The sequence below is a fragment of the Centroberyx affinis genome, unplaced genomic scaffold (genome assembly GCF_046629955.1).
Source record: "Centroberyx affinis isolate AG114_WGS23_722 - 3 ecotype Tasmania unplaced genomic scaffold, CSIRO-AGI_Caff_v1 ptg000171l_1, whole genome shotgun sequence".
Taxonomy (NCBI): Eukaryota; Metazoa; Chordata; class Actinopteri; order Beryciformes; family Berycidae; genus Centroberyx; species Centroberyx affinis.
The window spans coordinates 24219-39889 of NW_027278868.1; the positions used below are offsets into that span (position 1 = coordinate 24219).

The 15671-nt window shown below is 41.6% G+C and overlaps 1 protein-coding gene across 1 annotated transcript in view; it reads right to left on the bottom strand.

Moving 5' to 3' along the window:
* Window positions 1-512: 512 nt before the first annotated feature.
* Window positions 513-15671, bottom strand: part of macrod2 (mono-ADP ribosylhydrolase 2) — a 245342-nt gene continuing 230183 nt past the window's right edge. The window contains exon 6 of the mRNA XM_071535025.1: window positions 513-1327. Coding sequence (XP_071391126.1) covers window positions 1290-1327 — 38 coding nt within the window. The 3' untranslated portion in view covers window positions 513-1289. The remainder of the gene's footprint in view (window positions 1328-15671) is intronic.

Sequence of the window (15671 nt, forward strand, 5' to 3'; positions counted from 1 at the left end):
GCCCAGCGGACGTGCGGCCAAGTGGTCAGTCTCTGAGGAGGGACACCCGCTCGGCATGGTGTTCGGGACAAACACTGCAGCAGCGTTTCCTCTGCTCTACCCATCTGTTGGTTTTGGCCCGCTCCTCTGGACCAGAGCACAGATCTGGCCAGGCTTTAGCAAACACGCTTGTACAGCAGCCAGACCACTTTACACAGGACTTTTCTGTAACTACTGTCAGCAGCAATTAAATGTGGGAAGGGAACCGGACTGCGGGGCTTTGGACTGTAGGATGGGTTAAACATTGGAAAAAGGTCATTCCCACGATATTTACAATCCAGAAATGCTATTTAAGATCTAACCCCAGGGAGCTGTGCTTCTGATGCTCTTCCAAAAGAATATGGTACGAGCTTGAATGTACAAGTAAGGACATTTAGTTGAGTATACAAGAAACAACAATACACATTCAAACTGTTTAGGGAATCCAGTCAAGAAGTTGAGTCAGACTACTAGACACGATAGTTTATGCCTTTGCACATTCCTTTATATCACAATGAACAGCTATGAGTCCCATTGGAAATCAAATTAAGAATGGGAGCATCATTGTGTCAGTGACTGATTAATATACAGTGAGTTAATCATTATTGGATACTCTAATTGGATTATCTTCCAAGAACACAAAAAGGTCTAATTATTCATCAGGAGCACTCTTGTGTAAACACTGTTTATGTTCCTCCGATTTGCGCTTCCCCTAAGCCTTTCTTACCTCCTGAGCCACAACACTGTCACATCAACATAGTCAAAGTCAAGTAAACAGTGACAATGAAATCATGAGACAAATCATTTGAGTCATCTGCATATAAAACAGTCGCAAGCCCAAGAGCAGTCTGAGCTATGACAATCTAATTACAAAACGTCACTGAAGCAGAAAGACAAGAGAGGAGAGGAGAGGAGAGGAGAGGAGAGGAGAGGAGAGGAGAGGAGAGGATCATTGACCATACAGGTTAATACATTTTAGATGAAAACTAGCATAAATAGGCGTAATTAGATTCTGCAGCAATGCGCTATCTTTGTCTAATGAGCAACTCCTTTCCCTGATATCACCTTCCTTTAAAATGTCTGGCCTTTGGGTTTATCTGTATCCTCTAGCGCAGGTAATATTTGAGTGCAGAGCAGGGAATCATACAGACAGGCAATCGATACTGAGGAGCCGCAAGGAGACAACAGAACTGATTTTGCTTCAAACCACTAAAGACAGTTAGAGGCTATGAACTGCCCCTCAGGTAATTTTCTTGTGAAAACAGACCATACTAACAGACAGCAAGACTGTAGCTACTGTATGACTTACCTGGATGGTGTTAAATCAAGCACAGTGGATTGGGCCAAATGGATGACAGCACATGGAAGAAAACAGAAGGAAAGACGTTAGCGACACTGAGCAAGAAGGACAAAGTGTTTCTGTTTTGCTGTGAAGATATGGTCCTCAGTTGTGTCTATTCTTACTATAAAACAAGGGAAGGTGGCCAGTGATATGTGAAACATATTGGACATTAAGATCATTTGGACATTTACCTTGAAACAAGCTAAGGAGGAAAATATGTCAGTATTTACTGTACTAGTCCCTTTTTACAGATACTACTGGCCAGATAGGTGAGCTGAATGATGACACACATTCCAGCCACAGATTGGTTCAAACCCTTCTGAAAATTGGCACCAGATGCCTGAGGGAGGAAAAACAAATCCCAAAATTGAGCCCTATCTGATTGAGTACCATCTCCTCCACAGGGTCTGGCCTGCACAGCCAACAAGATCAATGTCCACTGTGATAAGCGTTAAATTCAACACAGATGGAGAAATAATGATACATTTTGCCCTTAATTTCCAGCAGTTTCCTGTCACCAGAAAACCAAACTTGGCTTTAAAATGGGACTTTATGTTTCAAGCACGCTGATTTCTGTATTACACTGCCAAGAACACCCAATAGACAAAATCAATAGGTTGAAGAGTAATCAATGAGAATGTAACAAAACAGTCCAGAAAGAGAGGACATATGCATATGATGTGTGTCAAAGTGTACTTTCTTATGAAAAAAACCCCCCAAAAAACCCCCAAAACAAAAAACAGTGCTTCATAATGCACTCATACCTGTCTATTTTGGTGACATTCTGTTTGGTGCAATGCTAATTTAGTAAAAGACTTAAAAGTTATGAAAGAAACATGTTAGACCAAGAATGTCTCTCATTATCTTTCAAAACATATAAAAAGCTTCTGCTGAGTACATGAGTCATATGTGTTTCAAAGATGCACACCCATGATGGTACTCCGCCATATCTGCTTTAACTGCATAGTAGCAGGCTGGTCTGGAAAGCTTTTATGAGTAGTGCATATCCACAAAACTAGAATCTAGTCACTATTATGTTCAACTCTGTCAGATTTTCCTGTTTTTCCATTACCCTGTTATTGATCAACAAAAGCCACTGACTGTGAACCAACAAACAACATTTGGGTGATGCAAGCCTCTCTAAAGTGATGGTATTGATCAAGGACACAATTTTATGTAATCAGGGTTTGGTTCTGTGTCATTCATGAAAAGAAGAAAAGCTGCCATAGACGAATGTAGTCTGTAGTCAGACTGGAGACTCAAAGAGAGATGGTGGGTTGTTTGTTCATCCAGTTCTCCCCTCTGGACAGCATGCAAAAACATGAGACCATACCAAGAAGACAGGTGTGAGCTTCCCCTCAGCTCTGGCCAAGGGCAAGTTTTGTTTTCCTACGATGTAGTGGTTACGCTTTGGAATGGATTAGGACAACCTGATCCAAGACTACAGTAGAGCTCGGAGGCATCTTCTCTCAAGAGTGTGGTCTCACAGCCTGAGGAGGGGTAGATACTGTTCCCGGTGATAAAGTACGGTTGGTGCACACATTGTAACTGGATTAGGCCCTCTGGCCATGCAGTATTCTCTTGAGGTCAGCTTGCAGAGACTCCATTGCCACAGAAATATGAATCAAAGCTCAAGAACACAGACTTATTATTACTGAGGATCTTTTACACGAACACAGAAAACTTCTAAAAGGTAGCAATTAGAAAGTTTTGAAATAATGAAAGTCAGACGCTTTTGTTTTTGGCACAACAGATGAGACTCGGAAGCAGATGACAACATGCAGCAACCACCAATTAACTCACACTCATTTTGAAAGCCTAGGCTTTGTCAAACAATAGGATAGCTATTAACAGCTAACTGGTTGTCTGGTGTGCATCCGGTTGATACAAACACATGCCAAAAAGAGATTCAAACCGCGCCAAATCTGCGCCCAAATTATTCTCGTAGTTGCACTGGAACTTCACAGGAAGGTGTGTTTTTTTCTGTCTTATAAATATAAGCAGTTGTCAGTTGCATTTGGAGATAGTCGCTATGTTGGGACATGGAAGCAGTGGGCTTCTCAGTAAATAGTCCCATTTGGCGAACCATCAGGAGAGGAGAAGTAGTAGTACAGCCTCCACAGCAGCAGAACAACTGCAGAACAGGAGTTAACTTAGCTCCACTGGACAATGCTAAATCCTGCTGCTGCCGAATTTACACTTAAAGTCCGCTCCTTAACACTATTCAACCGCTAAGTCCCATGCAACTGCTATCTTAATTGGATATCGAGCGCCGGATAGATCATTCATTTAATAAATGTGAAGGACGTTGATAAGAGTAGGACTCATTTTCGTGCCCGGCACTAGAATAGTGAAGGAGAGAATAATGGACATGTGGAGGAATACTCTTTCTGAATGACTTCACGTAACCCCTCAAGTCTCTTATCAACAGCATTAAATTAAAAAAAATCTGAAACGTAGCAGCGAAATTACATTTGAGAAACCAAGAATAACAATCATTAGAGATGTCTTTTCTTTAACTCTGATGCAGTTCACCACAGGACAGAGACTTCCCAGAGTCCAACCAAACAACAGGCAAAACTGCAGATGTGCAAGCAGTCGGCTGGGCTAAATCTATCCTTTCTAATGACCATGCAGGCAGCAGCTCAGGGGATGCAGGCCCTGTCCATTCTTGGGAGAGACAGTGAAACGCCAGAGGTAATTAATAGCAAGGGAGGTGCTGAAGGGCTGTGTGACATCCAGCGCCAGATAGTACGTTCCTCTCCTCTGTCTTTTGTTAATTAGTAACATTAAACTAATCCTAGCCTTATCCTTTATTTTCCACCATCAAAGTCCACAAGGATAATGTATGGCACAGCGAAGCAGCGCAGACTAAAATGAGGAACCGGAACAATACCAATTTGCCACAGCTCTGGAAACTGCAGCATTTCCTAAATATATATGCTTGTGCTCCTCTCCCTTTGTGGCATGTTGCTTTGATAGTGTCCTCTGTGTAAGCCTGAGTGCTGCAGGGTAGAGGTTTGGAGTGAAATGAAAGAGATCATAGAGAGCTGGGGCTTGCTACGTAGGTGTGTCTGTATCAACACTGGTATTGTTATACCCCCGGCTGTGGCACAATACTGTAGACTGCTATGTGATTTATTAGACTGCACAGATAGCGGGAGAGCATGGGAATAACAGATGCCACTAATGTGGATTATGGCTGTCTAATAATATCCTTCAAAAGACTTTCTGCAACAGTATGTTTCCAATCTGTACAGCTAAAGTAAATGCTCAGATAATGGCAACATCAGTGCCTTTGCATAGGAGATTTGAATTAGGAGATTGAGCGCGGCATATACTGTAAACTGCTGAACAAGATTTTGTTTATTTCAGCTTTCTCTAAAAATGACGCTTATTGTGTCACGCTGATATGTTGAAGGCTGGTCTATGTACTATGCTGGTATGTGACAACGCATTAGATATCTGATGTATACAAAGACTGGTCTTGTTTATTACAATTGTAATACCTTTGATGACCTTGATTGTTTTATTTCTGCCATGCACTGCCAGCCATGGAGTGCACAATCTATTGAATATCTGATATTTGAAATAATTTAGGACTATGTTGGAAAAAATTGTGTGTGTGTGTGTGTGTGTATGTGTGTGTGTGTGTGTGTGTGAGTGAGTGAGTGAGTGGGTGGGTGAGTGAGTGAGTGAGTGAGTGAGTGAGTGAGTGAGTGAGTGAGTGAGTGAGTGAGTGGGTGAGTGAGTGAGTGAGTGAGTGAGTGTCAGTGTAAGTATCTCAGACAAAGTATAGCAGTGTGCAGCCTATCCACAGCCCCAGTGGTGCCTTCATAATCTTGCAATGTATTCAGGTGCCGTGACCCTTTTCTCCCTGACTAGTTAAATTATTTACAGGTGCTCTCCTCCTGACAAACCTCTTACTGTCCTCACCTCCTGACACACAGGCACTCAGCCACTCAGCTGAATATAAACCACCACCATGTGAGACCTAGACTGTTAGACAGTATTCAAACTGGACAGTGTCTGAGAGCAGGTGCACAGCACTCACATTTATCGTACTATAAAGCAAGGAATCTCTGTTTGCATGTGTGTCCTTTGCATATATCGAGACCGTTTGTCCGATCTACTTCACACTTGGCGGGTGTATTGCTGGGGACCCAAGGACGTGCGGTGTCGGATTGGACACGCGACACGTTCAATATTAATAAACTTTGAATAAACAAGCGAACAGCGCTCTGTGCAGCAGTGGGGCTCAAAGCAAGCCACTGATAGCCTACGCCGGGAACTGCACTAGTATTACTTGATGCAGAAAAAGAAAGAAAATTTGTTTTATTTAAATAAGCGCGATGATTTTTGCAGTTAACTTGGAGTCCAAAATCAAAATGCGAGCCAAGCCAGTACAGCTTTTTCCTCCATCCGCAGGAGAGGGAAGCAAAAGAGTGGCTTCATGATGAGAAGTGAACTTGCACTGACCATCACAAAGAGAGAGGATGGATACAAAAGGGGAAATCACTCTCTTATCTTTTTTTCTCAACCTCCATGTTTTATGCTTTGACTCAACATCAAAGCAATGTGGGGCTGAAAGTCACCCTGTTGTGTGGGTGGGAGGCTTTTACTTTCTTTGTTGGTAACACTGCAGTACACCGCACACCTGTTAGAACAAGACAGAAATGCTAATGAGTCCGAGCATTTTGGTTCTAGGTGTGTAATTTAATCTACTGGCAGGGACACAAACATCTGTATATACTGATAAACATAGTAGGCATGGATGATATGGCCTCCATGGTGACAACGACATATTTATGTAGAGCATAATGTAATTGTCAAAGTGTCACCGATCCCATCATGCATTGTACTTGCAGGGTTCTAGGGTTTGTAGCCGTCCTGCATTCCTTTTATTTGTATTTGCAATACAGTCACTCAATATTTGACATCACTGTCATCAGCTGATGATCCATAACTGGACCAGTCATTGTGATTGGCCAAAGAAGTCTTGTTCAACCAAACAGCAAATAAAAAAGAACTATTTCATCAACCAAAGCTATTCTGACAACTGGCACTTTTCCGGACATGCATGAGTTTGGGTGTTTCATGTCACTGTCAAACCACAATGTTTTCTTTATTGATTTTCCTGTCTGATCTCATCACAGCCAGAGCGGGAGGGGGGGGGGGGGGGGGGGGGGAGAGCAGGCATGTTAGAGGGAAAACATCAGAAAAAGTAATGTAAAACTAGAAGTGTTAAGGCTCAACAGAGGCAATTCTGTTAGTGTCTGGAGTGGGATGATTGCTTTATAAAGCTCTCCTGTCCTCGTCAGGTCTGTCAGTATGTTAATGAAGGTGCAGCAGCAGTAGGAGGCAGCGTTGGCTGGCATCTGGCTGAGGGCAGGCCTCCCTCGGGGACTCACATCTCTCCACCAGGAAGGCTGGTGGAGGACTGGGAGGGGGGGCTGTTTGTCAGCTCTAGTGGGCACCAGAAAGATCACAGTGACCTCCTCCAGGAGTGTGCACCCTACTGACAGAGCTCCTGAAGCCAAAATAGACTCCTCAATCAGCATCTGCAAGCGAACTGCGGGCAATGTCATTACTATTGCTAGTCTTGTATTTTTCTCAAAAGAAAACCACATCAAAAGCGTACCTTCTCTGTGCCTCGCAGGAAGCACCGGAGTGCTGTGATGAAACACTCCCCTATTAAGCAGACTCTGACTGCAGACTGCTACAGATACTGACCTTCAGTAGATATTAACTTATTCCTCATAAGTTTTACAAATGATGCTTAATCATGATTAAAGAAAAAAACAAAACAAGGTGAATGCTAAATAAAGGCATACATGCAGTAGCAACAACAGATATAGCCATGAAAGAGTATAAAAAAAACGTCTTGAAAAAAATGTTAGTGCCTCTCCACTCCTGCATCCATTTGCTGCAGTTCATAAAAATATGTGATTTAACTTTCTGCAAAGTAAAAAAAAAAAAAAGCTTTTCAGAAATAGTACAGCGTGATAACAGGCATTAGCTTGACATTTCTCAGTACTGAAGGCCATCTTTGAGAGATAATGGGTTCAGATTTATTCATCAGTCTGCTGTCTCTTAGACCTATATGCATTGAATGCTGTTCTAGATCAACAGCCGAAATAATTAATACCCAAACCAGTATTATGACACAAAGTTGCCTTTTTGCCTTAATGAGAATATGGCTAATTCTTAAATTCCTCAGTCTTGAGGGCAAACTTCCACAATGACTGGATCCTCTGATATTCAACACAGCTCAAATATTGCCATTTACTGCCTCTAACCTCTAAGCTAGAGCTTTGTGAGAATGCTGTGCACAGTAGTGTATTTCTATACTCTGTCCCTCTTTTGAAACCACATATTCATCAACTTGAATGAACAATATGAGGAGCCTCAGGACAGTTTTCTGATTTGAATATTAACACGGCACTTTATATCAGGACTACAGGGCTCAATCAGCTCAAACAGTTTTTTGAGAACATTTCTGATAATTGAAAGCTTTTGATCCTAGAGCCGAAACTGTCAAGGACAGGAGAATAGACCTACAGAGTTACACTCACCCTGAAAAACATGAGGAAATTGTACATGGACATGTCAAGCATAGAGGAAATTGAGATTTTTAGCGACAGTGGAAAATATGCTAAATAGATAGAAAAAGGTATAAAGAAAAAAGAAAAAAAAAGAAAAAAGAAGAGAACTCAAAGTCCAATGTTCTTCTGCTGTGTATCCTTTCCACTGCAGCACTTTCTTTCCCATGTGAGCTCCTTCCCCAGCATACCACAACTCTATCAAGAAATGTGATTAATATGTTGGGCCAGAACCCAGGTCCATGGCACAGGCAGATAATTGAGTTCTAATCTTCACACTGTGGTGATATCATTAACTAACTCACCCCTACAGCTCCATAAAGAGGCAGAAACCAATTGACAATCTGGTGGGCAGAGGTGCAAAAGCTACATTAAAATGAGACCTGGGAGAAAGCAGGTTTTCATAAGGCTTTTGCCTGAATCGATAAAGGCTACTAGGTCCAAGTCCCCAAGGTCCATCTGACAGAACCCAGCCACAGGATAAACTAAAGAGGCTGAAAAAAAACAGTAATTCATTCAGAATTAAAGCAGGATAAATAAACAGAGATACACACTGGGTACTTTTGGAGTGGTGCCAACTCTTTTGCAACACTACCTGCCTCTCTTCATACCTTTTAGTATTAAGCAGTCTGTTGACAGCAAAGAGAGCCAAATAAAAGAAAAAGTGGACACGGCTAGCATCATGATAGGGTGAAAAAAATGCAAGATAGTTAGTTGATAAGGATAGTTCTAACAAAAATGAAAATGATAGTTGATCTTAAAATAATCTAACGTTTGGATGTTAATCTACAAGCAGGGGACAAGTGTGTAATGCAATGGAGTTAATTTTCCTGTTGTTTTGTTTATTTATAGCCCCATTTCTCCATATATTTCTATCGTAAGACATTAAAAGCAACACTTTCTCCTTACTTTCAATCATGTGTGACACGCGATGCATTACCGTCTGGCAGGTCTAACACTCCACTGCGAATCTCGAACGCTATTTACAATCCTGTCAAATGATATATATTCTGATCAGAAGTGTTTTTACAATCAGCTGTCTCATTTGCATCTCACTCCTCCACAGTCCCACCATCGCAAGGTGAAGTGAAAAGTAATGTCATTCAAGTTTGTTTGAGATTGACGGTGTTCAAATGTTGACAGCGATCATAAAACCAATAGTATTGGCAGGCAGCAAAACAAGAAAGTCAGAGCACTGCAGTATCTTCAATGACAAGGCCGAAGCCTATCTAGTTCAAGGTCATGGATTCAATATTGATCCATTCTGGGGTTTTTTTGTTTTGTTTTTTTTCATTATGAACCAATGGACATTCTGGTTTTAGGTTCATGGCTCTTGGTTGCAAATATGTCTTGGTAGATTGACACATGAAAAAAAAAAAAAAAAAAAAAAATACACTGCTCAAATAGCCAAGACCAACACAATATATTTCCAGTATGGTATTAAGCATGAAAGATAGCACCCAGATTAGTTTTACACAACTTGTGAATTCAGGAAACAAGTCTCAACACTCTTTTTTTCAAAGATGGATCAAAATCTAATCTGCAATCTCAATCAGTCTTTGGGCAGCTCAGTGCGCCTTAGGAGACTAATGCTTACAACTATGAAACGGAGCATACAAACTGAAGCACAGCATGCACAACACACTGTAGCCCAGCGTGCGTGCACACACACATACACACACACACGCACAGATGCATGTTCAGTATGCATGCACACATACACACACCCACACACTCAATGTCAACGTCAACATCAGACAAGACATTACAGAGGATCACAAAACTAATTTTAAATCCTTCTAAAAGACACTACTGTGTCTTGGTCCAAGCTGATTAAGTTGACACATGCTGCTTATAAACATTCATCCATTACTGTATGTTTACTCTGAATGGGGCCAGGTGTTCACTGGTGCAACTTGTCAAACTACCTTTTAAACAGAACAGGAACTTCAATTAAGTGTCTAACACCACTTAATGAAGTGCTGATTGTGAGAACAGAACAGTGTCCAGAAACATAATGAACTCATTAATGCTAATTTATACAAAGTCTAACATTTGAGCCCTTTGTTTATTTGTGGGAAGCCAGAAAACATCCTATGGGTTCATTATGATCTGGAGTGCTTCCGCTGGTTGTGTGTTGGACATGGGGGTCAGGACAGGCATGCAATCAGGCGACTGCCTCATCTAGCGTATGCAGAGCCATTCCTGTTCTATGCTAATGTCATCTCGGTGGGCAGAAATGAGAAAGTAGTGATGCAAGATAATTACCAGGCCACACTAGAGACAGGTGGTGCCTCAACAGCGGTGATTTAGCATTTTGAATTCCTCATTCTCATTAGGCCTGTACTATTCTTCAGTCATGAAGTAAACTAAGCTGGGCTCAGGCACCAGGGCACTAAATAAGCCTGCGGAGCGTCAGAGGAGTGGCACATCCCAGATGCCTCCAGAACATGCTAATGGACATGGCCATTACAGAGAGCCACAAACAAGCCTGGTGTTTACCAACAGTCAAGGTCGGCTTGCAGGTTATCAGTGGTCCTGGATGGCAGACTCATTTCTCAGGGCTTTCCCTGAACACTGTTTCAAAAGGTCAGTCATTAACCATGCCATAAGAACAGAGCGCCACTTAAGAGCTGCCTCTTTACTGTTGGGTAAAGACCTATTTATGTCACTTCCCTTGGTGAAGCTCCTAAAAAGCTAGAGCGTTAAATGGAAGCACTGCCATTAAACTGACTTCTTATGGGGTTAATTTCCCAATGCCCAGGTTGCATTGGTGTGACATGATGCAACTCCATGATTCATGACCCGTGCTGAAGCTTAGTCGAACCACTAATTGTCCGCTTATCACCAGGACAACCTGGGAAAAATGGGTGGCCATTTCACCAAGACAGAAACACCCATTTTGGGTTCACTCTGAAGTTTCTATAATGACTCACTATTAGCAGCCTGAGTTATACCGTTGAGTTATACCTGTTTAGCTCAATAGGAACTGTCAGCAGCAGCAGAAAAAATGGTCTGTCACAGGGCAGAGAGCGCTTTGGTTCCTGCTTTGAAACAAATGGATTTCACACTCCACCTGCAGGGATGCTGGGGAAAGGTGTGAATGGGCACTGAAGAACAGCCACAGGACAGGCCTCTACAAACTATAGAGCCAGCCAATTAGTCTTGGATCTGCAGGGAAGCTCACACTCTCCTCTCTACACGGGCAAAGGAATATTGGCACCACATGGCATTCCACTTTGTAGGCTATATTCACAACGCTATTTCCATCCTGTCAAACAGTGTAATATAACCACAGAGCCAGGGAAAGGAGAGGACAATATGTTAGGGGAGGTTCTGAGATTTTAATGACGGACAAAAAAGTGGCAGCACCTGAACTGAGGTGAGATCAGCCTTACACTTTACCAACAGTGGTCATTTGTTTCTGGCGCCAAGCATGTCTTTATGTGTGAACACAATACGAACAGGAAGAGCCTGTATTAAGACGCTAGTCCACAGATAGGCATGACAGCTTCAGTAAAGACTTTAATCATATAATGCTTCCACGCCTGCCATCCTCCAAATCCTGCCATGTCCCTTCTCGGTGACAGTCGAAACTTGAACTCTCTCCAGTTTCCAGTGGGGATTAGACGAAAAGACACTGAAAACTGTGAGTGACTCAACATTTTCTGACATGCCTCATTTTGCCCATCGAATGCCATTAAACATAATTGATTGTCTGTGGAATACAGATAGGCATAACCACGCAATAAAGGAAAAGGAAAGAGAGGAGTGAAGGCTTGGGCAGGAGAAAATTCCTGTTGTCATATAGTAACGGAGTGGATAAATTTAAGCTGTCAAGAAATGGTGGTATTGTCAGCTAAGATGGCTAAAAGCCAGGGACTCTTGAAATCCTGACACTAAGATGCTGTCAAGCTGCCCCGAGGAATAAGAGGAAAGGGTTTCACATGACATTGATGCGAAACAAGGAATTCTACCCTATTCTGGAAAAACCCTGTAGAAAAATACAGCTTAATTTAATCATGGGGATATTTCATGTAATTGTTAAATGTTAGATATACTTTAATTTGATTTTCTACACATTGATCATTCTGAACAAAGTTAAAACCACAGCTAAATGATGGTGAGTATAAAAAGCTACTCACACATGCAGCCCACACATGCCAAACAGGTAAAATCCAAATCCTGACAAGGTTGGTGAGATGCCCTATAGAATTTATCATGTACAGTATGAATAGACTCCTGGCAACAGAAGATTAACATATGAATAACTTATGTAGCTGTATCTGTTTTATTACCATTCCATATGAAACAGTCTCAAGCCTGAGCTTCATCGAGAATTGAGTAAATAAATCACAATTTTATAGACATGAAGAATTTCATCTGTTTATTGCTATGCTAAATCTACAGTAAGCAACGGCAAGAGCATGGAAATCGCATTCGTCTCTGTCGTTTTTTTTATGTGTTTGGTCGTCAGTTGCATTTGGGTCTTATATTTTGGGGGGTAATATACCCTTTGTGACATTTTACCCTGTCTGGTTTACCCCCCACACACATATACAAGACGGACTGTGATTCCTATGTTTTGATCAGCCTGGATTTTGAGTTGCGGTGTCACAAAATGAGTGATCTGACTGATTTCTGGAAATACAGACAGGAAATATACACTTGATGAAAAATATAAAAATCAGATTTTCCCTAGCTAGCAAACAAATGCGTTTTAGATGGGAAAAAAAGCAAAATCGAGCATGCAGAAAATGAGGGGGTTCATTCTAAAATGCTATGTATCCATTTTGGGAAAATGCTGCGATCTGAATCTCATCAGGTGGTACTTCAGAAACACAGATCATCCGAACCTCAAAAACATAACTACTTTGTAAGCAACAATCTTAAAAAATGACTGCAAACTTCAATAGTAGAGTAGGTAGTGTTTGACAGTGTTTGTTGTTTTTTTAATGGTGGATATCTCATTTTGGAGCACTTCAAATGTTTACATAAATAATAATTTGGGAAAACATAGTCACAGATTTCCATTATCTATGTTAAACATCACAAACAAACATGTGTAGGATAATAATGGTTGATTTTCACTTTATAATGTGTAAGTATTGTGATGTAATAGTGTCTGAATTTATCATTTATACCATATGTTGATGAGGTGGTGCCTTTGCCAAGCCCCTAAAACATCCCATCACTACTTTAACACTCTCAGGACCCAGTCTTATATTCTTGGTTACTTCTTCTTCTTATAATCTGATTGTGTCTTGCTTGATGAAGTTAACATGTCTTTATGAGTGTGACTGTTGCCGCCATGTTGACCTGTATACAGTATCCACGGCTCTGTAGACAGACTTCAGCGACAAGTGGTTGATACTCGAGGGCCTTCCCGCTGTCACCATCCTGCTACACAGAGATGCGTGTGTATGGATGTGTGTGTGTGTGTGTGTGTGTGTGTGTTATAAGGGCGGTAGGGTTGTTACTGCTGGCCACAAATCCCCTCCTCTCATCATTAGGCCTCGCTGCCTGCTTTCCCCTCCAGGCCCCAGGTTTCTGACTGGACTCCTTTGTGGCTGAATCAAATCTAAGGACAGGCTGGGTATCACTCCAGGCCACAGAAAACAGGTCACTGGAAGAGGCAAACGACAACACAGTTGTATACCTGATACATAGTCCGCTGAACAGTAAAAGCTACTCAAACGTCCCTCAAAACACAAGTGCGGTTTGTACTAAATGAAGCAGAACACAGTCAACATGCTGTACATAGAGCATATCAAATCACCTCTCTAGCATGCAGCTGGCAGCATCGCAGAGTAACAAGCACATAAGGCAATGATTCAGCCAGAGGGAAAGCCTAGTTTCAGGGCATATTGAGTCAGCTTGTTGTGTTGAATTAGGAAATTAAGAAATAACTGCGCTGTTCTGTGCAGATGTGAAGAGCCCTGTGTTGTCTCTTTCTTCTGGTAATTGCACAGCTTGAGTCCTCTTGCCCTCCCCCTCACCGGGATTATTGCTGAATACACACTCAATCCCCTCTCGGCCCATGTATCTTGTTGCAAAGTGTTACGTCCAATTGCAAATGGAATTACCCGGCTCTTTCATTGTGTGCGCAGCTTTTCTTTTCTCCACATGCCTAAACCATATGCTGGCCCAACAGTGAGCTAGAGTGCACCCCTTGGTCCAATGAGGGCCTTGGCCCAGTGGGGCACTGAAGTGTATTTACGCTTAATCATGCCTCAGTGGAAAAAATGTCTGCATGTGAATTGCTAATAATAGAGCCTCTCTGTTAAACAAGTGGTAAAGTAGATTCAAATTCCACAAGTATATTAGAGCGATCAAAAACACAGTTTCAGCTGCATCGATATTGACACTTTAAAACAGCAGCATCATTGTAATTTGCTTTCACCAAGTAATAACTGCTGTTGGATGTTATTTTCACCAACCTTTTTCCCTTTTCCTTACAGTATTTCCTTCAGATATAGTGGAACTCAATCTCACTCAATCCTCTCATGCTTAACATTTGAGCTTTGACATATTAAGTGCTCCATTTCCGAAAATGAAGTTGCTATTCTCTGCTGTCTGTCCCACTCTCCTGAAGCTTCCTGACTAATACCTAAGATGAGAGAGTAAGAATTCAGGTCCCAGAAGAGTTTCAGCCACAGCAAAATAGTTAGTCTACACCATAGTAGAAATACAAAAGAAAAATACCACAGGGGCACATTCAGATCATTTCTGTGCAAAACCAACTTTGTGTGGCTGTTTCAGGCTGGCGGTGTGGATTTGATTTAGTTCAGCCGTGTCCAAATGTGCTCGATGACTATGACTCTGCAAGGACCTTTACAAATATATTCAGGGTCCAAGAGGTATTTTCATTAACATGTGACTGAGGCCTCAAACAGTGTGTGATTTCCCTTATGGAATTCAATGGTCAATAAAACAAAATGAATGACTGTAAGCCAGCACCACTCCACTCATTGCTGAGGCCACAAGATGGATTTGACATCTCCAATACACTGAGTGATCCCAGAAAAAGACCTCATTGATTGAGGCCAGGACAATCGACTGAGACAAAATATTAATTTCTCTAATGGCATTATATTTTTGCTATACCTAAAACAACAGAAGATGCATAGAACCCCCCCATTGTATAAATAGGCTAAATCTTTATGTTTTAAATTAGCTATATGATACTAAGCAAAGTTAAAATTTCATAGTGTAAAGGGTAAACAGTCAACAGAGAAAAACTGTGAAAATGAACATTTATTCTTTGCCGCTGGAGACAGGCCCAATATAAATTTTGTTAGATGTGAACTGACGAAATGATTTACAATAGGATGGTTCTCCTAAGCTGCAGTCCAAAAGTCCCACTCTCTCTACTGGTACTCTGAGACTCAATATCTACTCATGATGAACAAGAATGGCGAGAGACCTCATAAATCTGAAACAGCCACCCGCTGAAGGCAGAGAGGTTCTGATCCAAAGGTTAGACTGCATATTGCAGCCTCTCAAAGTTCCTCCCATGGCTCTGCAACACAATGATTGCCTGTAAAATTTAATCGAAAAACTAATTTAATCACTCTTAAAAAACAGCGATTTGTATGGGCTACCCTGACTGTGAGATATAACATCAAGCTTTTCAATTAAAGCCAGATCCATAAATTGACATAGCATTAGATCACACTCCCAGTCCATCCCCTCTCTCTCTGACAGCA